Raw genomic sequence first — 25,265 nt, 5'->3', positions numbered from 1 at the left:
AAACTTACCTGCTTCTGGATTTACCAAGAAACTTCCATATACCCTCTTCAACAACTAGAAAATAAAAAAAATAACACATCATCTCAAAGCTTTTTTTTTAATTATTTATTTATAAAGTTCAATTCAACCCATTTATTAAGGGTCTATTATTACGCTGTAGGTCCTGGGGAGACAAAACTTGCTTTCCAGGAATTTAACAATTTGGTGTGAAGGGAGATTGGAACAGGGAAGACATTTTTATTAAAGTAATTAGAGGAAAAAATATATACATGTATGTGTACGTACACACACATACATGGTGCTCTGGGGAGTATGAGAGATTTGAGGAAAAGAAATAATTTCAAAATGAAGGGGAAAAATCAAGTCATTATTTTTGCTGGAACAAAGGTCAGTAATCTCACCCTCCAACTCTATTTTATGGGCAAAGTAGGAGATACTCATTCAAGAATAACCAACCAAGACAGATCTGAGACTGTCTTCTCACAGAGTCTTGTCACCAGTCCCTTTAGGACAGTGTCTCCCCTCTACATACATTGTGCACTTTTTCTCCAAGTCCTACCACATTATGCAAAACTGTCCTCTAACCCTGAGTGTGAGAACAGATTGTGTTACTTATCAAATGATGGAATCAATCCACTAACTCCAAGTAAATGCAAAAAAACCAAGATCATCCAGACTGATTTCAGTTAGCAACTTGTCTTGTGTTCTAAAATTATGAAGTTGTAGTCAGAAGTCATCAGTTTAAAAATAAGGGGCATAGACAGCTGGATCCCAGCCATTACTGTTCTGTCTTTGATAGCTTATATTCCCAACAAATCTACTTTTAAGAAACCAAGGTTTGGGTTCCAGCACTGCCACCCTGGGCAAATCACTTAACTTCTATCAACCTGTATGGTCATCTGTAAAATAAGGGGGTGTACTACATGATCTCCTAGGTAAAATCAGGTAAGATTCTAGTTCTAACAATTTATAGTCAACATTCAGAGATAAGGTGAAAATATATCTGACGCACATACACACACACATTCAGGATCTTTCTATGGCTTCTCCGAGCACCATCTTTCCTCAGCACCTACTCTGACCTCCTCCCTTGGTGAACTCTGACTGCTCTGAAGCTTGCAGATGGTCCCCATGGCATGGGGGAGGCTGTTCATCAAGTATTTATGAAGTGTCTACTAGGTAACAAGCAATAGGCTGTGCTAGTTATACTTTGGGTCACAAAGACGAGGATGATACGGTTCCTGACCCTAAAGTTTCATTTTGGAAGATGTGTGGCTTTGATTAAATTTAAGTAATGCTCTGATGTATAGATTATTCAATTTAGAAAAGCCACTATTTGTGAGGACCCAGGAAATCCAAATCAGGTTTGTCTGTTTGGTTTTTTTTTTTTGGTGAATTCTATTTATCAAACTAGATACTTTACCTTTTGGGGTTCTAAGTTTAATTATTTTTTCCCAAATTTACTAATTTGCTTTCAGTTTTCACCAATCACTTCCATGAATTCCAAATTTTCTCTCCCTCCCTCCCCAAGACAGCATGCAATCTTATATGGGTTCTACAAACACATTCCTATTAAACACATTTTCAGGTTAGTCATGTTGCATAGAAGAATCAAAATGAATGGGAGAAGCCATGAGAAAAAACAAACAAAAACAAAACATAACACAAAAGAAAACATTCAGATTTATTCTGCATTCCACCTGTTTGCCATTTCTTATAGCATAATAGTATGCCATTATGTTCATATATCTGTTCAGCCATTCCCCAATTGAGGAGCATCCCCTCAATTTCCAGTTCTTGGCCAACACAAAAAGAGCTGCTATAAATATTTTTGTACATGTGGGTCTTTTCCCCATTTTTATGATCTCTTTGGGATACAGCCCTAGTAGTAGTTTTGCTGGGTCAAAAGGTGTGCACATTTGTATAGCTCTTTGGGCATAGTTCCAAATTGCTCTCCAGAATGGTTGGATCAGCTCACAGCTCCACCAACAATGAATTAGTGTTCCAACTCTCTTACATCTCCAATATTTATCATTTTCCTGTTTTGTCATGTTAGTCAATATGACAGTTGTGATGTGGTATCTCAGAGTTGTTTTGATTTGCACCTCTCTAATCAATGGTGAGTTAGAGCATTTTTTCATATGACTATAGATAAAGCTTTAATTTCATCCTCTGAAAACTGCCTGTTCATATCCTTTGATCATTTGTCAATTGGGGAATGGCTTGTGTTCTTATAAATTTGACTCAGTTCTCTAGATATTTTAGAAACGAGGCCTTTATCACAGACACTAATTGCAAAAATTCTCTCCCAGTATTCTGCTTCCCTCCTAACTTTTCAATTTAATGTAATCAAAGTTATCTATTTTGCATTTCATAATCTTCTCTATCTCTTGTTTGGTCATAATTCCTCAATTCTCCATAAACCTGACAAATAAACTATTCCTTGCTCCCCTAATTTCTTTATAGTATCAGCCTTTACACCTAGATTGTGTACCCATTTGGACTTTATTCTGGTATACAGTGTCAGGCATTGGTCTATGCCTAGTTTCCACCACCCTATTTCCCAGAAGTTCTTGTCAAACAGTGAGTTCCCATTCCAGAAACTGTGGTCCTTGGGTTTATCAAATAGTAGCCTGCTATAATCATTAACTATTGTCTTGTACCTAACCTATCTAACCTTTTCTACTGATTTACTCCTCTATTTCTTAGCCATTATGATCAATTATGCTGATAGTTTTCCTAATAATGAACCAGCCCTGCATTCCTGGTATAAATCCTACCTGATCATAATATATTATTCTTGTGATAAGTTGTTGTATTCTTTTTGTTATTATCTTATTTAAAATTTGTTCAATTTCTTTTTCTGAGATGAGATTATTTAAGTTTTTTACTTCCTCTTCTGTTACTCTGGGCAATTTAAATTTTTGTAAATATTCATCTATTTCACTAAGATTGTCAAATTTATGGGCATACAGTTGGGCAAAATAATTTTTAATTATGGTTTTAATTTCCTCTTCATTGGAGGTGAATTCACCCTTTTCATTTGATACTGATAATTTGGTTTTCTTTTTTTCCCCAAATCATGTTTTTAACCAACACAAGAATTTCCCCTCCATACTTGTGGAAGACAACAAAGAACAGAACATGATATCTTAAAACTGCAGTGACGGGTTGACTTTTCAGAACCATCACTACTCAATTCCTCCAAAGACCTTCAAGGACTGAAATGTTTCCTCCAATGGTCAGTAACAATCTTAAATGTAACAAGGGCCATTCTCCTTAGGTGGTGCCTATCACTGAAGGCAGGTGGGGAAGCAATGACCCTACTAACAGAAGACTTAACACAGATTGGACACTAGGGTTTTTAAGATAATGCCTCAACAGTGAATCTGGTTGTAGGATTTGTCCTGAGTTGGGTCTAGGCAGGTTATTTAAATAGTTGTTTTCTGTCCCTTTGACATGTTATAACACTTTCCTCCCTAGATCCAGGCAACTACCTTCCTGCAACCCTCAGAAGGTACCCAGCCTTGCCCCAAACTGACACTGTCCATTTGACTCCCATCTCCAACTCAGCTTTATTAGCACAACGACCCTGACAGACCCCTTTCTCACACATTTCTAAAAAGGAGGATAGGTGTAGGGCAAGGAGAAGGTAAGGGTGGAAGGGAAGAGCCAGAGGAAAAATGTAACTTCTGGGTGCTGGAACAAGTTAGCACCTGGTCTGACTCCTCATCCTCCACCCCCATCTACGCAGCTGAAGGGACTAGGACAGCAAGTGTTAATTGTGGGAACTGAGTAAACCACACTGACTCCACCTTGTAACTCAAAACTGGAGCTAGCTCGGTTCCCTTTCTATTCAATTATGGGTCTAGTACAAATTCCATCTTGTGAGAATACTTCATTTAGTTGCAGGAATTGGAAGAAAATCTTATTGTATTGTTTGAATTTAGTCCTGGACTGCTGGTAAACTGGACCACCTCTCTCTGCTGCTTAGAGACCCTTAACTAAGGACCTAGGTCATGCTGATCAGAAACCCAGTCAGGTCCAAAGACTGATGCAAGGAGTTTTCTCACAACTGTACATCTCAAGCAACCTTTATATCTTACCTGAAAACTGGCCCTGTACAGATCAATCAGTTACTGTTCCTCCGTTTATATGGTTCCTTTGATTTTATACAGACTCTTGGGGAGAATGGAATGCTTCTTTTTCTGATTTTAGGTAACTGTACGTGTTTGCTCTCCCCCTTCCAATTTGGATAACTTTTCATACAATTAGAAATCAGATTATCTGATGTTATAGTGTTTCCTTTTAATTGCCTTTCTAATGTATAAAAGTCTGTCTTCCCCTACATTTGGGGTCCAGTTCTAAGTTGAAGAAGGGCCCTGGTCCTGCTTCGTCAGGCAACTGACACACAATGCTTAATAAAATGCTATACTCAGAAGATCAAACTTTTGTTTTCCTCAGTCATTTCACTGTTAACCCCTCCTTCTTGCCTCTTTCTGACCATGTGCAATTGAAAGCTTTGATGTTTTTAAGCAGAGTAAGCAGAAGTTTCCTTTCACTGCTGTTTCTGAGAGGTAGAACGAAGGGAAAGGGGCACAAGAGAGAAGTAAAGCAGCTATAGTCGTTTCTTAACATTGGCAGGGTGTTAGAGGCACAGGACCCCTACAAATGTGAAAAACAGGAATAGTTCTAGGCCCCACCCCAAACTGTTATTTTTAATAATTCTGATCATGTTTGTTTAACATACAAAACAAGTAAAACAACACACTGCACTCATAAAAAAGTTGGAGTTTCTATGTGAGAGAGATTAGTATCTAAAGCAGTATGCAGAGTCTTTGGAGACCCTATTGTAGCTGTAGCAACTGTTTCATGAATTTTGTTCTGCAAGGAAAAAATCACAAGTCTTATTCTGTATGGTAGAGAAACAAAGTTGGGGGGAGAGGTGATCCCAAAAGACAGTGCATGGCCCATAGTTTTTTAATGCACTGAAACTTTTAAACAAAATTTAACTGTTGATAATAAATTTATGTCTGTATATAGTAGTAAATGATAATTAGATTAAAGATGCATCATATTTATGCATTTATGACTTACTAATTTTTTTCTAATATATGTGTGGTGCTGCAAATCTCCAAAAATTCCCATTTAACCAAAACCATGACTGTGAACTTGTCAATACGAAACCAGAAAATGCTGAGGGATGACTACATTTGGAGATGGAAGAGACATCAGTAATAAAGTTGTCAAGAATGTAACAATTTTTTCAGTAATCTCTGGTCTTTGTAACTAAATAACATTTTGCATTTACAATGTAATTCATTACATTATACAGACAGCGCATATTTAACCCTAATCATTGCCTCATGTGGTAGATAAGGGGAGGTAATTATTCTTTTTCTAATGGGTGAAATTCAAATAGTTTTAATCAAACATCAGTGACAGAAAGGATGGGAGGCTAGATCTCTATCTTAATCTCACTATATCCACATTAACTTCTTCAGGTTCATGGAAATGTCCTCTCCTTTTGAAGGACCAGGTCAACAGCTAACTGGTACTTAAAGGCCTCTGTAACAGCAATCCACTAAGAAATTCAGAGATTAATTTAGTGAACATATGGCCTTCTTCGTGACATGTAGCTAAATGAGATATGCAGTTTGTCTCTGTATCCCCCAGTACCTAGTACAGTGCCACAAGCACATGGCAGCCATTTAATAAATGCCTCATACTGAATCTCTATTCTTTGGGTTACAGAAGAGAAAGTGAAGTAAGAGCCGTAAGGTCACATGCTTTTGAACTGACCATAAAATTCTCAGACCTTACTCTTAAAGTATTTGAAAAATAAACCATATGTATATTTAGAGGATTAAGAGAAGCTAATAAATTATAATTCGATCCTCTAAGTACTTTATACTCTTCTCACTTCCTGAAAAATGTGAGAAAAAAGTGAATGAGAAGTAGGCAAAAAACGAATCTCAAGATTTAGCTAAGTTCTACAAAGAACTAACAGGTATTCAAGATCCAGTTCATACCATATCTAACCATTCTATCTTAGCCCCTTTCCTCCCATTTCAGCAAACCTATTGCCTTCTTAGCACGATTCCAGAAATGCACTTCAACCATGATTCACTTTTCCAAGGTGACATCAGGAGGCAGCCTGTCACTATCACATCTTTCCCCATCACTGAGAAATGACTTCTGTTCTGAAGAAGCCTGCTAGGCCTGAGATTCTCAGACATGGAACAAACTGATTCTCATTATCACACTCTGGTAACTGTTTAACTGACTCAGTGAGTGATTCCTTGCTGATGAGGCTCCAAGACCATGAAAGTTCCTCACTCCACCCAAGCAGTAGGTGTTTGTTCTTTGACCCCTGCAGTTAAACAGAGCAACCTGCTCTAAAGTCCCTCCCGCCCAGGGTAATGGAATAGGACAGGACCCTGAAGAATCTGAGCTCAGTATTTTTCCCTTTTCTTCATCAAAACCATTACAGAGAGATGGTTTTCTATGCTGGAGAAAATTATTGCACAAGGTCTTTCAGCTGCCTGATGCATTTAATAATTCTGCCAGGTAATTCTGTGACAGTAAAATCCTTTCTCCTGAGAACATCAGCCCATTTCTTGTGCTGCACTCACAGGAGAGAAGGCTGATTAGAACTTCCTATGACAAACCTGTACTCAAAGACTGTGTTTACCTGTCAGTTTCCCCTTTCCTTATCTCTTTTCTAGGTAAAAGAACTGTACTGTATAAACATTTTTTCCTCTTCAACTTCTCATGATAGAGCAAATCAGGACCACCAAGGGAAGTGACCACCTTTACTTCACAGAACATTCAAATTTGAAGAAAAACATTTAGACAAATACCAGTCTATTAAAAGCTATTTAGAATTTTTAAAAATATCATTTAACCCCTTTTTGTGATCCTTTTAAATAATTTGATAATTATTTCCCTTATCTTGAAAGAAAGAGAAGAGAAATAGCTACATCTTTCTTCAATACTGCAAGGACTCAGTTTGTTAAAACTATCTGAAAACTAATTCAGGAACTGAGTCATACTTCCTGCTTTGAAACCCAACCACAGCATGCATACAGTAATGTAAAAGCCGTTTCTTTCTTCCATAAATGGCCCTCCCCAGAGCAAATATAGTTCAACAGGAACTAACCCTGTCACTGCAGAGATCAGCCAACAGCCAATGAACAAAGTATGGCAGTTAAGGGTTTCACAATGCCTAGACACCCCATCTTACTTCCTCTAAGACAGCTAAAGTCAGAAGGGATTCAGGCACAAAGAATGCTCAATTTGCAAAACCAAAAAGAAAGGGGCTTTTCTTCTAACTTCTGGAATGGGGAACTAAGCCTAAAACTCTCCTATAAAAAAAATCATAACCAACACATCTTGTCCTAGGGTACTCTTTCTTCTAATGGTCAAAAAACATGGAAAATGCTGATCTTCAAAAGTCAGTATATCATTCAGTCTTTGGTCAATCAATTCTCTTAGAGACCATCAAGTTCTCCAGTTTTTGGAAGGGGTGATTATTTAAAAAAAAAAAAAAGATACCACACTTCATTATGAGATAAACAGTTTGATAGCCACTGGTTAGGTTGGGTCAACAATCCAGAATGGCCTTTGCTAGGTGTGACACATTGAAGAAGGTGGAGTTGACTTAGCCTACACACTGCTCTGTGGGAAGCTGCCAATGAGAGACCAGAGAGAACACAAGAGTCATGAGGAGAATAGAAGGGCACTCACCTCATCAGCTCCATGTGCTTGCAGTTCCTTGTAGAATTTCAAAGAAATACTGACCATCACTTTTGTTTTGTCCCCATTGGGATTTGAAATATGATAAAGGACTCCATCAAAGTCTGTGGGAGAAGCACAAAGTGAGGATGTTTAGCTGGCCAGGGGGCACATTACTCAGCACATTCTCCTTGAAAGCTTTGTGATTATTAGCTTATCCTTATCCAAGACAGGTCAGCATGAAATGAAACAAAAAAATGAAAACTGGAATAAAACATAACATTTTACTTTTATGTGGAAGTCAGAGGCAATACTATGATTAGAAGTTCTAAGTACTCGCCTCCCTAATCTTATCTAAATCTACTAAGCTATTCTTATACTATTCACACCTTGTTGCTTGGTAGAAATGATAATAAGTCATTTGCCAGAAAGAATATAAGACAAAAAAAGCCTTTCCAAGCTCTTCAGTCCTGGCGGCTTTCCTTATTTCTGACCTCTTCCAAGCTACTTTGCCTAGTTTTAAAGAATTTCCCTTTTCACGAAATGGTTCATTGTATTTTGGCTTATAGAAACTGAACAGTACAACTAAACCAGTTCATGAAACTAAACCAAACCATCTTAGGAAGTACTACATTGTAGTATGGTTCATAAAACAAGATTGAATGACCTAATTCTGTGAGCCACAAATATATCTTAGCTACTTTTTAAAAGATACAACAAGATTCATAAAGAGACTAGTAAGGTATTATCAAAGCCAGTCAACTCATGATTTATCTTGTTAGAACCAGAATGTACTTGAGAGTTAAAACTCAGTAGTCATTATATCCCCAAACTTCCTCAATAGTGACAAAAATGTTATCTCAATTTTCACGGGCAGGTATAACATTTTTGGATACAGCTTAAAAAAAAAAAGGAAAAATTTCTAACTGGATCAGAGCACTCAAGAAGGCAGTTCATATTTGAACAAGAAATTCAGAACACAAATAAAGGTAGGAAATAAAAGTGTAAATGTAATTCAAAGGTACCAAATTTATAGGTGGTAAAGAAAGGAGAAATCCACCTGTTTTAATGAACCAGTAGATCTTAGCTATGTAAGTACCAGGAGACAATGGACCAGCAATCCTAGTTTACAGGATATTTAGGTGAGGGAGCATTAGAAAAGCCTGGCAGATTAAAAGAAGTCTTCAGTTATAGTCAGGTAACCTTTTAATTGTGAATTTTTTAGTGAAGATATCCCATTTGCTAGCTTTGTACAACATTTTCTGGGATGACAAAGACCAGGAAGAGATTTAGTTTGCAACACAGAATGAAGCCTACTCTGCCAAGATAGGTAGTTAGAAAGTGCTTTAAAGATGATTTAGGGTAACCTCTTCATTTTACTTTACAAAAAACAAAGGTGAAAAGTGACTTGCTCAAGTCATATGTGTAGTAAAGACTGAATTAAATCTTATGCCTTCTGTGTTTTTTCCAGTATGCCATGATACTGATGTTCATTAATATCTTAAATTTTCTCCTAAAAACTTCTTCTGATTGTTGGTGAATATAAGCTGATTGCTGGCAAATGTATTAAGACCTCCAGTGTTTGTTTTACAAATGGTTCTGTTTTACATATACACATATATTTGTCTTTCACTTTCCCATAATACAACAGAAGTTATGAAACTTACCTGCAAATGTTACTTCTACTGCCTCTGGTTTGTTTCTGTAAAACAGAAAGAAATTTCCCAAGTCAATTAACACGGTCATCTTGGTTCACCTTTAAGAAGATTGGGAAAAGAATCTGGTTTTCCTCCACATCTAAAATAAGCTTCTGAAAAAGCTAGCTATGTGAATCCTTCAAATTATTACTGATCCTACCGCACAGCTCACTGCCTCTGTGCTCTCAGTCTCTGTATATGGTCAGTGCTTGAGGTGGGGAAAAAAGGAAGCATGATTACTTCAGGGTCTTCTCAAATATTGGCTGCTACTATTATGTTCCTTACTTGGCTGATGTTGAACCTCTGCTCTTAGTTCAGTATCTGAGAGCAGGATAGAGGTGCCAACAATTTGAGAAACAAAAAATAACATACAACAAAATCTTGGTTGCTTTTCCAACCCCACCTGTGATAAGAGAAAGTATATTCTAACAGGCAGTAAGATAATTATACAGGTACCATTCCAGGATTATTTAAATTTAATTTCAAAACAAAACAGCAAGGTGATTTATTTCAGGCTACAAGATTCCATTTCACCACAGTTCAAAATGCCCACTTCACTCCTCTTTACCAAATTATATCCTTCTCTTTGGATCTGCCCCAAAGTCACCACCATCTTCACAAAGTCTTCCCAGACTATCTCTACTTCAGTAATCTCTGCAGAACTTGGACAACAGTTTGCTCCAGAAACACATGCTACACTTTGCATTCATACTTCTATGTCCATATGCTTTAAAAGTCCTCCATTTGCCTGACAAATTCTTAACTAAGATTTAAAGCCCAACAGAAACAGCATCTCTTCTGATCTCTGAGTCCTCCCTCCAAAGCAGATAACCTTTGTTTTCACAGTATTAGACACAGCATTACAGCTATTTAGCTTTGTGCCTTATGCCCCCCTACTAGACTGTAAGGTCCTTGAGGACAAGAACTACATCTTGTTTGTACTCTGAACCTCCTCATACTTAGCATAATGCTCTTACACACAGCAGGTGCTTATTAAATATCTATGGTATTAGTGTTCTATTTTTGGGAAAAATAAGGTGGTATCTTCCAATGGAAAGAAACTAGTCTAAAAGTCAATACTGTATAAATTTTGGTACCAGTCACTCCTGATTGATGGGATGATCACAGATAGGTCATTTAACACCTGGACTTTAGCTTTTTCCTTCTACAAAAAGGGTATAACAACAGCTTCCTTATCTCGTTCACATTATTATTGAGGAGAAAGTGAGAATGAATATGAAGAGTCTGATAAAAATCTTTAGGGACACCCTGTATAAATGTAAGGTATTAAGTTCTCTATTTTTCATGTTTTTTCTAAACAAAAGAAGAATGGATATTACTCAATTTTTCTACTATTTTCTCTGTAGTGCTCTACACACAGTAGGCATTTGATAAATACTGGCGCATCAGTTAGAAAGCCCTTTATATTTCTCAGTTGTAAATAACTGATGATCATTCAACACAGTAGCTTAACAGAAAAGCTATTAAGAATGACTGAACTGTTCTTTCTCCTTTAAGTATAATGATAGGACACAGATGAGAACACACTAGTCAGCCTTCTCAACTTCCTGCAGTGAAATCAGTTTGCTTGCCAGTTTGCTTTCCAAACTGGCAACATGGCCAGGAGAGAAGAAATCCAGGTTCTCACTTAGTCCTTCACTCTAATTTGCTCAATCACACAATTAAGTTGATAACTTCTTTTGTATTGTAGCTGCTTCCCCTGTAAAATGGACTAATACTCAGGTGCCTTCCAGTACTATAGGGGAATAAGAGAAAATAAAGTGGTTTGTAATTCTTAATGGAAACTGAATCCTACTAAACTAACATTAAATGATCACTTAGCCTTCTTCCAGTTCAAAATCTTATGCTTCTATATGATAGACTTATATTAAAAAGGTAAAATGTATTAATTGTACACAAAGCTACATTGTATTTATAGCCTTTTCTGGAGTCCTAAGAATGAAGGTACTAGGTAGGACCTATAGCACATATTTAGCAGAACCTGATTGAGATTCCCTTTAGAAGTCGAGATGAAGAGAGTTAAAATATAGTGGCTACCCTTTTCAAGAATAACAAATACAAAGGATGAATAATACAGATAGCCAGTTGGTTAAGAAGCTGAAACTTGGTCTGTGGCAGAGGTGAGCTGTTCCTAAATGATGATTAGTGTTGTCTGGTTCAGCACAGAGGCAGGTAGTAGACACCTAACCATATGGCTTCAGAAACAGCACAAGGATCTAGTAACTGAATTAACTTCCTTTACCACCAAACAAGAAAAATCGATGATAAGCACTGCTGCAGGAAAATGGCACTAGATTTAGCGTCAGAGAACCTGGATTTGACTCCCAGAACTACCACTCACTGTGTACCTTGAACAAATAATTTAACCAACCTCCCTAGGACTTGGTTTTCTTTTCTGTAAAATGGGTTTAGACTAGATGACCTCTAAAGTCCCTTTTGGCTCTAAATCTATAGTTATAGATCTAATCCTAGTTATAAAACTCTGAAAAGTTTCTCTGGACTATAGGATTCCAGAAGTACATTTCAAAATGGTAGAAAATTCTGTGATCTATGCTAAGTGGTTTATGTCTAACTACAGAATATTTGTCAAATCACTGCCATTAATATTTCAGTTGACTATTTAAGGCTAATAAAAGGGGAATAAGGAGAGCTAAGGAGAATGATTGTAAAAAAGGGAGGTGAATGAATTTTTTTTTCAAGATCTTGGGAGTCAAAGTGGCATGTTCAATCACCAACGAAGTTTCATGATGAGTCACTCACCTTGGGAGTTACAGGCCTAATAACTATGTCCCAAAAGAAACTATCATAACTTAGGGCAGTCTCTCATTTTGAAAAATAGTTTCTAAATTCTAAAATAGGGTGCATGTAGCTTTTGATTTACCATCATGGACACAGACTGATGGAAGATGGCAAGGAGGACAAAAGGTAAAGGCCAATTCCTTATCTGGGGGAAGAAAGAAAATTCTGGACCTTGAAACTATGGCTGAAGCTTATGAGACTACCACACAAAAATGATGAAAATAGAAACTCATTTTGTGTCAGATTATCCGATGACTAAAATATATCACTGAACAGGAAAGGTTCTCATGTGACACTAGTCATTCAATTCATTCAAAAGAGTTTCCTGAACTATTATTAAAACCTCTTACAAAGAAGAGTTCACCTTCCTTCGTAGGGTTCTGGATTTCCTATGTATCACCGATCTGTCAATGACCCTGGCAATTAAATCCAGAAGATAATGTGTGTGTGTGTGTGTGTGTGTGTGTGTGTGTGTTCATCCTTCGTTCCTGAAGAAGACCGTGCCTTCAGAGAAATAATGACATGACTTGCACTTGACTGTTTTGAGTGAGGGAGGGCTGTGCAGGTCACCAGCCTCACTTCTCCTAGAGAGTCATCTGAATCCAGTGACCAGATATTCATCAGGATGACTGGAGATGACCCAGGATGAGGCAACTGGGGTTAAGTGACTTGCCCAAGGTCACACAGCTAGTGAGTGTCAAGTGTCTGAGGTGAGATCTGAACTCAGGTCCTCCTGACTCCTGCACTGGTGCTCTATCCACTGCACCACCTAGCTGTGCACAGAGGATAACATACTGAAAGTTGAAAGGCTTTTGTAAGTCATCTAATTTAATGCCCTCATTTTACAACTAAGGTCACAGAGCTAGTTAAGACACATAGCAAAGGCAGAAACCCATATCCCTGGATGCCAGATCCAATATTCTGGCCACTATAATGCAGTGTACTATCAAAAGAACTAACAACTTAGCCTTTCTTTTAGGGGCCATGGAGATGTTATCCCTAAATGCTGGTCCATTTGAAAATGTACAGTATCAGTACATATATACCTTTTATTTGCTGTTCCTTGAAGCTCTTCTCACTTTAAAGGTTTCTGATCATTCTCGCTTCCAAGGTGACTGTACTTGCACACAGGTAGGCCTTGAGTAAATAGTGTGGAACCAAATTTTTAAGTGCCAAGAACCAGAGCCTCTCAAAGCAGCACCACACCCATTGATGAACCACACCCACACCCCAAAGCTGCCAAAACTAAGGGCAGAGTCACAGAAAATCAGAGAGGAGATAAGATTTCTAAAGAGGAAGAAGCTGGACTCTACGATCCATGAGGTCTCAGGAGCCTAGAATTAGGATGGGACATTGGAGGTCCAATGCTCATATCTTGGGGATTGTATAACTAAGGCCCAAGGACGTTTAGTGATGTTTCCAAGGTCACAAACAGGCAGAGCTAGAATCTGAACTCAGGTCCTCTTAATCCAAATCCACTGGTCTTTCCACAATATTACCCCTGCCTTCAATTGCAAGTTTCTATGAAATGGGAGTAAGTTCACTTGGCTCTATCCATTCTATATAAAGTCAACTCAAAAGAATGGATGAGGCTAGGGTGGATGAACCTGAAGTTCAATTAGATTATTTTCTCACACATCTACCTAAGTCAGTCACTTTATTCCATTTCTCCTTAAGTGTTAAACAAATTTCAAATCACTCCAGGTCAGACTATTTCTCAGAGAACATCTACAGTATGTTTAGAAATGAAAATAGGGAAAGATAACAGCAGAATTTATTCTTTGATCAAATTTGTCTTCCCACAGTACTTGCCCACCCCAATTGGCACTGCTGTTTGCTGAGTTCCCAAGCCTGTTTGTTCCCCCTCATATAACCAAAGCTCCCCCAACTATACACAGGCTGTTGCAAAGAGCTCATGTGTACATAAAATCAACAGCCACCCTAGCCATCCTCATCTGACAGAATTTTCTAAATTTTGGACTCAAGCTTCAGGCAAGTTGAAAGCCAGACTTTTCAGTCTTAAAAGATTCTCATGGTATATATAACGATGAATAGACAAATATTTGCTGTGTAATCTCTACTTGGGTTGGAAGCCCTTCCTGCATGCAAAGGATGCTCTCCAAAAGTAGGGCAATCCTGCTTGATAGGATGGGAAGATATGACCTGAAAAATGCCATTTACCCAACATCCAGAATAGTAGAGGGAAAGGCGATGAAAAAATCTATGCTAATTTTCATGGATATTCACAATAATTTGGCTGTAACTTTCTAGCCAGTCATGTCATCTTAGTTTAAAGGCTATCAAGAAGATGACCACTTACAGATAAAAGTGTGCTATTTGGGGAAGAAATTTGGTTGCCTCTAATATGCCAATATCCACAAAATTAATAATAATGAAAGGTAAATTGGTTGGAGTGAATGTTGGGCTTTATTTGCATGACCTCCAAATTAAAAAATTTCTACTACTCAAATGTGTTCATTTAAACTGTGTGATAACAGTGCTCTAAGAGATGAGAATTCAGATATTTTCTGAGATCATTATAATAAGCACTGGGTGACCTGAAAAATGATTCACAAAAAGGGAAAATTAGGATAACTGAATTTTGAATAAGAATTTCTAAGAGTTCTTCTGGTGTTTCTTGTGTTTAAATAGTCCAAATACAAGATTCACACTTTGGAAAGGGCTATGAATCAGGAGTTCCCCATAAACAGTAAGAAGAATCCCAACCTGTAGTTTTCTAGGTGTTTTTCTCTGACCTTGCACTTCAAAAGACCATCCTTCCAAACTCTTGTAATTTTGTCTAGGAGTTCTTTCCCCACAACATGTCTCTTTTCTGTCCTGCCTGTGGTTAAAAGCACTGCTAGAACAATATAAACGTTTATGGCAATTATAGGCGGCAGTCTTTGCTGGAAGTTCTGGTAAGACGTAAGTCAGAGTAACCACTCTACTGTTTCATGTCATCTCACTCCACTAGTATGTCTGGTAATGCACAGTAGGTCTGAGGTGCTATTTGGGAGGTGCTTGCCTTGGCAATCTCAGAGAACCTATATCCTAGGAGGCCTGAGGATACACTTCTTTTTTATCCATCATTTTTTCCATCATTTTCACTAAACATTTCAGCAGAATCTTACCAGTTTTGATCCTGGCTGCCTTCCACACCCCATTTGTCCTAAGTCATATTGCTCAATAAAAGTCAACTTATGTTGTGCTACACCTCATCTTTGTGATCAATGCTTAGTTACCTACTTAATGTATTCCCAATTTGTTTTGGTCCCTCTGAAACAACCACCTGCCATTTGTAGCAGTAGTTTTAAGAGAAAAATAAAAAGCTAAAATCTGAATAATGGAATGGTTCAATCATAAATTAAAACGTAATTAGAAGTAAATGCATTCCTTCACCACAAGACATGCCCCTGCTTGAACGAACACACACACACATCACACACATCTACACATAACCAACCTGCTTCAGCTTCAAGCCTGTCAAGACCTGATGGCATTAAGATCAGCTGTAAAAATGCAGAAGTTAATTCAACTTCCTTCTATATGCTAGACTGCTCAAGGTACAACAGTCACCCAAATAAGAACTGGAGCTGATTCGCTTACAACTTTTAAATGCAAAACCGGCTTATAAGGGAAAACTGAAGGCATGAAACTAACCATCTGATAATTAAACCGAAGAATTTCCTTCAGAGGCACATATATTCATTTTATGTATCACTTCAACAACCACAAAATAGATGCTGTGCTTTATAACGATAAAACATACGGGCTCGCTGTATGGACAAACTACCGTGCATAGTATACTAGACTGAAACAAGGGGTTGAAAATACTTCTTTTCATTCCTTCTCGAATTAGCTTATTTTAAACTGCTTCTATCTCCCGACTGCATTTCTTCCGTGAATCTCAAACCTGACATTTTTAGTCCTTAAGTCCCTAAGGGGATTTCTTTGCCCATTTTTTCCTCCATAAAACAGATAACGAGTCGCACAGCCGAGGACACAGGTCCGCAAAGACAGATGCTACAGGTCACACAGGATTAGAACCCAATTCCCTGGCCAGATGCTCTAAATATTAAGAGCAACCTGATTTCTCTCGTGGGGGGGGGGGGGTAGCTTCCTGCCATCGGCGGCTTCTCAGAAGTGCCTGCCTTGGAGAGATGCTATCCACCCCACGTTTACCAGACGCCTACAGGACAAGCCCCACTTTAAAAGGTCCAAAGGGGAGGAATGTCACCTAGTAACGTGACCAGAGCGGGGGAGAGTGTAGGCCGGGCGGGCCGGGGTCTAGCAGGCTCTAAGGAGAGACATCACCAGACGAAGGCGCTGGGGGGGGAAGGGGCAGAACCTCAGAGAGAGACAAGGCCGGGGGCGTGCGGGGCGTGCGGGTGGGCGGCAGCGGCAGGTTTGCCTGCCCACGGCAAAGTGGAGCCGGCGGCAGGGCTGCCCCGGGAGGGAGCGCTGGGGGTCCCCCGGGTCCTCCCGCAACCCCTCCCCCAGAACCGGGACGGGGTCGCTGCTCCCCCTCCCCCACCGCACCCGGCGCGCCTCCCGCCCCTCCCGGCGGGGCTTCCCGACCCCGGGGCCCCCCCGGCGCGCTCACCCACCCGGCGGCCGCGTTCTCGAACTTGAGCGCGAGCGTCTCCTCGATGATGCGGTTGTTCACCTCCAGCAGGATCATGGCGGCAGCGGCTGAGGGGGCTGCCCCGGGCCGGGGAAGGAGAAAGGGCGGGTGAGGGGGGGAGGAGGGAGCAGCGAGGCTGCCCCCCGACCCGGGAGGTAGGGAGAGGGAGCGGGGCTAGGGGGGAGGGGGCAGGGTGCACGCCTCCACACACGCGCAGCGGCTCCGGCCCTTCTCCCCTGTCCTCCCGCCTCGGCGACCTGGCCCGCACCCGCCCGCCGAGCAGCCGCCGGTGCCGCTGCCGCTGCCGCCGTCTCACCGAGCGCCCCCGGTCCCCGCCCAGCCCCGGCTCTAGCCGGACACTTCCGCTCTCACACCCACTTCCGCTCGCCGCCGCGGCGCGCGCCCCCGTGGCTCTATTTCCGCTCTTCTTCCCCCCATCCCCTCCGCCCCCCCCCCCCCCCCCCCCCCCCCCCCGCTCTCTGCCAGCCTCCGGGAGCGGGCGGGTGCACGCACCGGTGGCTCGAGCCGGCTGGTCTCCGCCCCGCTACGCCCAAGCCTGGCGCGCGCGGGCCACGCCCGCCAGCACCACCCTCCGCGGCCTGCTCGGAGGCGCGCACGCACGCACGCACGCCTCCACTTTCCCACCGTGCCTCGGGGCCGCCCCCGCCCTTCCAACTGTCATTGCGGAGCGCCGCCTCCGCGCGCTCTCCGGTTCCTTCTTCCGGGGCGGCGGCTTAGCCGCCCGCCGGCCCGGGGAACCCATGCGGGAAGAGCCGGAGCGGCCCCGTGCCGCGGCGGACCTTGGGCCTCCCCTCCGGCCAGGCCGCCGGGTGACCAGCGCCCCGATCTCCCGGCCTGGAGGCTGGAAGAGAGAGCCGAGCTCCAGCCTTCCCTGACCCTGGGCTGGCCGCCGCCGGCTTCCAGCGAGAGGCGTGTAAAACGCGGTCTCTAATACAAATAGGCCTCTCTTCCTCTTCACAGGAAAAGCTCGCTTACTGCGCCCCGGGAGCTTCACAAATATCCTCTGATCCCCGGTGGCAGCTGCTGGGATCATCCCCGTTTTACAGATGGGGAAACTGAGGCGAGCGCAGCGTGAGAGCTGATTTTCCCAGGGTCACACGGGCCTAGATTTTAACTTGGGTCTTCCTAACTGGAGTTCGGGTGCCCTGGCCCCCGCCCTACGTGGCTTCCTTCTCTCTCTCCCCCTCTCTTTGTGTACAAAGATGGATGGATGGATGGGTGGGGGGATGGGGGGGTGGATGGGGGGATGGGGGGATGGATGGATGGATGGGGGGATGGATGGGTGGGTGGATGGATGGATGGGGGGATGGGGGGGTGGATGGGTGGGTGGATGGATGGATGGGTGGATGGATGGATAGATGGATGGGTGGATGGTAGGTGCATGGATGGGTGGATGAATGGATGGATGGGTGGGTGGATGGATGGATGGGATGGATGGGGGGGGTGGATGGATGGATGGGATGGATGGGGGGGTGGAGGGGTGGATGGATGGATGGGATGGATGGGGGGGTGGGTGTATGGATGGGTGGGTGAATGGTTGGGTGGATGGGTGGGAGGGTGGGGGAAGTGGATGGATGGATGGATGAATGGATGGATGGATGGGTGGGTGGGTGGGGGATAGATAAAATGAAGGGATTACTAGTCTTTAGTATTAAGGATTTAGTATTAATTAGTATCTAATGCCTTCTTCAGAAGTCACAGCCTGCTAATGCCTTTTTTTTTTTTTTTTTTACCAAAAGGTATCAGAGTGCGCAGGGAGTCTTCCTTGATTCTCTTCCTAGACCTCATGACACATTTTCCACCTTTTGCAGAAAGTCCCTGTATTAGAATTGCATCATATAGGATGTGCTGTGTAAGGTATCCTGAACTTGAGTCTTATACTTCTGCTAGGTCTATGAGATCCTTGAGGGAAGGGACCAAGGAATGACCAGAAAGAGGATTGGGAAAAGTACTGGATGCAGAAACAAAGGCCTGCATTCTGGTCCTGCACAGCCTCACAGGGACTTCAAGGGAATAGGATTAGATGTTCCCTTAAGACTTCTTCCAGCCTGAAATCCTGTGATTTTGGCTTACCATGTGCAGTTGATTGTGACAAGACAGGGGAGACTTTTCGTGTATCAAAACATTAAGGGAACATAATATATAAGGAACGTATATATATGTAAAGAGACATGGAAGGAAACATTATGGTGTATTAGAAGCATAACTGGGTTACTAGGTTCTTGACTATGGACCTAGCTGAGCTCCTTGCCTCAAGCCCCTCCCACTTTAGTCCTTCATCTGCCACCATAGGAATTTTTCCAAACCACAGATATGATCATGTAACACCCCTCCCCCCCATACACATTCAAACTCCAGTGGATCAAATGTGAATTTAGTTTGACTTAAAGCTCTTTTCAACTGGACCCCTTCCTGCTTTTCCAGTTTTCCTAGATATTATTCCCTTCCACACACACTATGGTCCCTTCCTCTCTGCTTGTCCCACCTTCTGTCTCCTTGCTTTTGTATTGATTGTCCCCCATACCTAGACTATTCTTCATCTCTGCCTTTTGGCACACCCTTCAAAACTCAGTTCAGGTGCCATTTTCAGGAGACTTTTCCTGGTGCCCTTAACTTCTAGTGCCTTAGGTTAGTTACCTCATGTGCCTTACATATGTCTTGTATATACTTATACAATGCATGTTGTCTCCTCTGATAGAATGCAAACTCTTGGACCACAGGGACTGTTTGTTTTTGTATCAGCGAGAATTAAGCCCAGCAAATGCTTAATAAAGGTTTATTAATTGACTCAATATCTCTGAGCCTCAGTTTTCTCATTTTAAAGGGGATAATAATACCTCTTTGCTGATTTTACAGATGGCATGATCAAATGTAATACATGTTAAGTATTCTGTATGCTTTAAAAACTATGTCAGCTACTCTTATCAGAAATGTGTGGTGCTTTGTAGAGAAATGTATCATAAATGTCAAATGAATTATTCTGAATGGGTGGGTTATGCATCCACTCCCCTAGAGAGAAGCATACAGCTGGAAGGAACTCAGAGATCATTTAACCCTTCAAGTTTTCCAGATGTGAAAACAGTCCCAGAAAGGACACTCCTGAAGTAGGGAGAAACTTGGACTTGGAGTAAAAAGACCTAGGCACCATAATGTGCTAGCTAGACCACTTTTTGCTTCTGTGACATGGAACAAATCAGCTTGATGTAATAGACTTGGATTCAGAAGAATTGGTGGATTCAAATCTTGTGTGTGCTTTGTGAACTTGTGCTAAATCCTGTTTCACTGTGTGTAAAATGGAGTGCTATATAAATATAAACAAAATTCTAGTTAAATCTGCCGGTAGCCTCTGTGTCTCATTTTGTCCTACCTATTCCAACTCCTCTTAACGCCTCTTGCCTGAAGACATTGAGTTCATTCCACAAATATTTATGTAATAAGGAATTCTGGAATGCAGCTAATTCTGCCCTCAAGGAGTTTGCAATTGTAAACTGATAATAAAGTTCTATAGCTGAGGTAGTGAAACTCCAAGAGCTTATGAAGAATGGCTAAAGGAGACTTTAGGTTACCGTAACTGCTGGGACCAAAGTGTCCAGTCCATTCTCATCATTTTACAGAGGAGAAAGCAGAAACCCAGAGATCCAGAGTGCTTACATGAAAATAAATCACCAGACAATGATTGAATGTCTACTATGTGTTAGGCAATGTGTGGGGTAGAGTTAGGGACTTCAGGAATACTTACGTTATCTGGGCCAAAGTATCCAGTCATCAGGATTGACTTTCTACTCTTTCCTCAGGCTATTCAGTCAGTACTTCTCACTTAGGAATAATAATAATTGCTCATATTTACGTTTTAATGTTTACAAGAAACTTCTCACAACAACAAAGGTAGTAGGTAGTACAGGTTTTATTATCCCCATTTTACAAATGTAGGGGTTAGTCTTGGCCCTCTGGAATCAACTTGATGAGTTTATTGGGATTGAGCTTTTGTTCTAAACTTCTGACTGATTCTATAGAGGGTACAGACATGCCAGTTGGCACCTTTTTGAGAAGCCTCCAGACATCTGATTAAGTCTATGACTTGGGCAAAACCCAATAATAATGGGCTCCTGGGAGGTATTCCCCTTCTGTGCTGGACTTTAAAAGGGAACCAGTAGACGTGTGTGTGTGTGTGTGTGTGTGTGTGTGTGTGTGTGTCTCATTCTCTGTCTGTCTCTCTTCCATTCTTGGGGAATGTGTGGATTGAGACTGACAGCTTGAGTGTGTTTGTGTCTCTCCTTCCTCTCTAGCAGCAGCTATGGAGACTGCACCAACATGGCTGCAAGATTATATACTTGATTGGGTGAGCCTAGGACTGGATCTCAAGTCTCTGACTGCCTCTTCTGCTTTGTTTCTTTTCCTGATCCCAGGTGACCAAGCAGTGATACTGAGAGTTGGATGTTCCCATCTTTGGCAGCTGTCTTGTGGGCTTAAGAGGTCTGGAATCACTGATAGATCTATGCACTGGTTGCCCAGAGGAATTTGCTATACCTTTCTTGGAGGAGAGGATCACCAACGGAAGGATGAGTCATGCATGTCAGGCTAAAAAGAAGATTTGCACCTTGAGTGAACTGGCCAAGCAATATACATCTGAGTGAAATACCTATTCAGCAGTTGCAAAGGTGTTTCATGTTTTAAATATCAGCCTCCCAGAAGACCTTAATGGAAGTGTTGGGTTACAGATTCATGTTTAACTATCAATGCACACTTTTGAGTACATTTTAAGTATTTCTTTTGTGGTGAGAGATAGAAATAGATGCCCTATACCTAATATCTTCTGCTTTGTACATTGAGTAACTTTCTCAGAAGGGAGTCTTGTTAACCCCTTTTGTGGAGAACCTAGACATGGGTCAAACCCAATCTTTATTTAAAGAGATTTTCTTAGAATAATTCAACGTGAGTCAGAGATGAGAGAAAAACTAAGACCCTTTTTCTTTTGAGGTCACGCTCCCCAGGATTGATCATGGTCCATAGAAGTGTAACAACTCAGGCCCTCCTGACTCTGGGTACTCTATCTACTGTGTCTTCTAGCTGCCCCTAAAAAAAAAAGGCTTAAGGGTAGGGATAGTTTTGTAAGCCCCTCCCTCAACCCCAATCTATCTGCATACATAAGTGTTTGTTGATTAAAGGACTTTTCTCTATCGATTAATATTGTGTCATGCATATCTATCTATGTATATATTAGATATATTTAATTAATTTTATATTTATTATTTTCTTATAATGAATCATCCTGGTGTTCCTATTGCAACACATACTCTGGGCTCACTCCCTCAGTCCCTGCTCACACTAGCAGTCTGGATTCCCTGAGCCAAGACAGCTACTTCTTCTCTCAGGTTCTAGAGTACCCTGAGGGGTTGGATTGATTTTCTTTCTAATTAAAATTACATTTTTATTAATATCTTTTGCTTTTACATTGCCTAAATTTCCCCTTGCATGCTTCCCCTTCTTCACCCACAGAACCATCCTAGAACAAATACTATTTTGAATGGGAAAAAAATTGAGGAAAAAAATAATGATCAAAACTCATCTATCCATTGAAAATATTTCAAAATATATGCAGTCTTTCACATCTGTTGACCTCCTACCTCTGTAAAGAAGTAGGGGGAGGTGTTTTTTCATATTTTTTCTTTGGGACCATACTTGTTCTTTGTAATTTTGTAGTGTTTACTTTGGATTTGTGTGCGTGTGTGTGTGTGGGGGGGTCTTCTAGCTCACTGCTGTGCTTTCACCATTGATTATAACTTGGTAACCATCAATCAGCCAGAAAATTAGCATTTTAGAAAGTATTTACTAAAGTGGTTTTATTTGACACAAACATCTCTCCAAAATTAGGCTACACTTGCCCAAAAGTGCATGTAGAATCCAGGGGAAGATGGGTTCAGACCTAGAGCACACAATGTGACAAGGGGGTGACTAACTCACAATTCCAGGAAGCCGTTTTTCCTTAAGTGTGGTTTAGATTTCTCCTGTTCATTGCTCTCTCCAAGATGCTGCTAGGGCTACACTGAGAAGTCCAAATCCTCCAGTCCTCTCAAGTTCATGATCTGTAGTTAACAATCAATAAACAGTAAATATTAATTAAACACTTACAACATGCCAGAGGCACTGTGCTAAGTGCAAAAAGAGAGACAGTCCTAGCCTTCAAGAAATTTAATTACTGCTTATTGAAGTGAATTGAATTGCCGGTGTAGCTGTGTTTCTCTGCAGTTGTAATTGTATGCAGATGTAGTTGAACAGGAGAGGAGGATGATTTGGTAAGCCAGAGTGCTTAAGAGGACTTTAAAGTATACAAATTATTTTATTTTTCTCATTTTTAAATGATATACAGGTGTTGTTTATATATATATGCACAGATTTTAAACAAGTCTTGATATTATCAGTAATGTGTACCAGAGAATTCTGAAATGAATCATTCTACAACAATGATCCCTGTAAGTTTTTTATCTTTTAAACATTATTTGAATAGAAGTAAAATATCTGTAAATGTGAGGCTGACTGTTTTATTTAATCAAGTCATGGTTTCCAAGTGATAAGATGCCCAATCTTTAAGTAAAATACAAAAGGACCTTGGAACTAGAATTATCTTGCACCTGACTAGTATATCTGATAGGCTGAGAAAACTTGGTCATACCCCAGGGCTTCTTTAAAAATAACAAGTAAGCTAAGAACAGTATCATCTGAGAGATTCCAATGAATTGGGTATTTAAGTAAAACCCATGAGGTGATCTGCTTCTTGGATATGGGACGAAAAAAGAGGTCTTAGCTTTGGCCCTGGCCTACATGACCTTCCTCTCACTCCTTTTGGCTGGAGGAGGACTGTTCAATATTCAGAGGGTGAAGACGATGTTGGACTTTCTATCTTCCCATGAGTGACCTGGTAGTGTATCTAGATCAGCCATTGACAGCAAATGCATTGGGAACTGTGGAAAGACATGAACTTAGGTTCACAACTCTATGAGGAAGTTAGTAAAGAAACTGCCTTTTTCTTTTCTTTCTTTCTTTTTTTAAAATTAATTAATTTATTTAACTTTTAACATTCATTTTCACAAAATTTTGGGTTCCAAATTTTCTCCCCCTTTGTCCCCTCCCCCCACCCCAAAACACCGAGCATTCTAATTACCCCTATCACCAATCTGCCCTCTCTTTTATCATCCCTCCCTTCCCTTGTCCCCGTCCTCTCTTTTGTCCTGTAGGGAAAGATAACTTTCTATACCCCTTTACCTGTATTTCTTATTTCCTAGTTGTATGCAAGAACAATACTCAACATTTGTTCCTAAAACTTTGAGTTCCAACTTCTCTTCATCCCTCCCTCCCCACTCATTCCCTTTGGAAGGCAGGCAATTCAATATAGGCCATATCTGTGTAGTTTTGCATATGACTTCCATAATAGTTGTATTATGTAAGACTAACTATATTTCCCTCCATCCTATCCTGCCCCCCATTGCTTCTATTCTCTCTTTTGATCCTGTCCCTCCCCAAGAGTGTTGACTTCAAATTGCTCTCTCCTCCCATTGCCTTCCCTTCCCTCATCCTCCCCACCCTGCTCATCCCCTTCTCCCCCACTTTCCTGTATTATAAGATAGGTTTTCATACCAAAATGAGTGTGCATTTTATTCCTTCCTTTAGTGGAATGTGATGAGAGTAAACTTCATGTTTTTCTCTCACCTCCCCTGTTTTTCCCTCCACTAAAAAGTCTTATGCTTGCCTCTTTTATGAGAGATAATTTGCCCCATTCCATTTCTCCCTTTCTCCTCCCAATATATTTCTCTCTCACTGCTTAATTTCATTTTTTAAAGATATGATCCCACCCTATTCAATTCACTCTGTGCTCTGTGTGTGTGTGTAATCCCACCCACTACCCAGATACTGAAAAGTTTCAAGAGTTACAAATATTTTCTTTCCATGTAGGAATGTAAACAGTTCAACTTCAGTAAGTCCCTTATGACTTCTCTTTGCTGTTTACCTTTTCATGCTTCTCTTCATTCTTGTGTTTAAAAGTCAAATTTTCTTTTCAGCTCTGGTCTTTTCATCAAGAATGCTTGAAAGTCCTTGATTTCATTGAAGAAACTGCCTTTTTCTTAAGCAGAACTTCTTGAGAACCCCATGAATGTGAGAAAAAGAACTTTCAGAAATCAGAAACTGTGAATTACCCCTTTGCCACTTGTAATCTCTGACCTCTGACCCATGTTTCCTTGAGCCTACTGTCCCTTAAAACAACCCATCTCTTGGCTATCCCCCAAAACCCACTTCAGTAAATATCCTTTCTTAAAAGCTGCTTAAGTCCGGCTGATTGAAATGATTCTCAGTAGATAATATTGGGGAGAACA

The 25,265-nt window shown here is 40.9% G+C and overlaps 1 protein-coding gene and 2 long non-coding RNA genes across 6 annotated transcripts in view; 1 reads left to right on the top strand and 2 right to left on the bottom strand.

Annotated features, from left to right (window-relative positions):
- ARPC2 (actin related protein 2/3 complex subunit 2) overlaps window positions 1-17,524 on the bottom strand; it is a 39,365-nt gene extending 21,841 nt beyond the window's left edge. For 2 of the 3 annotated variants that reach the window (XM_072617758.1, XM_072617759.1), the window contains exons 1-4: window positions 16,862-17,285; window positions 9,405-9,439; window positions 7,750-7,862; window positions 9-54 (exon numbers count right to left, since the gene is read on the bottom strand). In XM_072617758.1, coding sequence (XP_072473859.1) covers window positions 9-54; window positions 7,750-7,862; window positions 9,405-9,439; window positions 16,862-16,935 — 268 coding nt within the window. In that variant the 5' untranslated portion in view covers window positions 16,936-17,285. Of the gene's footprint in view, window positions 1-8; window positions 55-7,749; window positions 7,863-9,404; window positions 9,440-16,861; window positions 17,286-17,391 lie in introns of those variants that run through there. The other variant, XM_072617760.1, reaches the window with a different exon arrangement.
- On the bottom strand, window positions 13,301-16,580 carry LOC140509815 (uncharacterized). Its single transcript, XR_011968930.1, has 2 exons — window positions 16,492-16,580; window positions 13,301-13,391 (listed from the first exon to the last, which is right to left on the bottom strand). It is a non-coding gene; the product is annotated as an uncharacterized lncRNA (long non-coding RNA).
- A 30-nt stretch (window positions 17,525-17,554) lies between the features above and the next one.
- LOC140509812 (uncharacterized) lies at window positions 17,555-19,691 on the top strand. 2 transcript variants are annotated; one of them, XR_011968926.1, is made up of 2 exons: window positions 17,555-17,959; window positions 18,639-19,691. It is a non-coding gene; the product is annotated as an uncharacterized lncRNA (long non-coding RNA). The 2 variants fall into 2 exon arrangements; XR_011968927.1 differs by having other exon boundaries at window positions 17,589-17,970.
- The last annotated feature ends 5,574 nt before the right edge of the window (window positions 19,692-25,265 follow it).

The sequence above is a fragment of the Notamacropus eugenii genome, chromosome 6 (assembly GCF_028372415.1).
Source record: "Notamacropus eugenii isolate mMacEug1 chromosome 6, mMacEug1.pri_v2, whole genome shotgun sequence".
In the NCBI taxonomy this organism is placed as follows: Eukaryota; Metazoa; Chordata; class Mammalia; order Diprotodontia; family Macropodidae; genus Notamacropus; species Notamacropus eugenii.
Note: the sequence above shows the minus strand (reverse complement) of the source record. Positions and strands in the feature narration are given on the sequence as shown.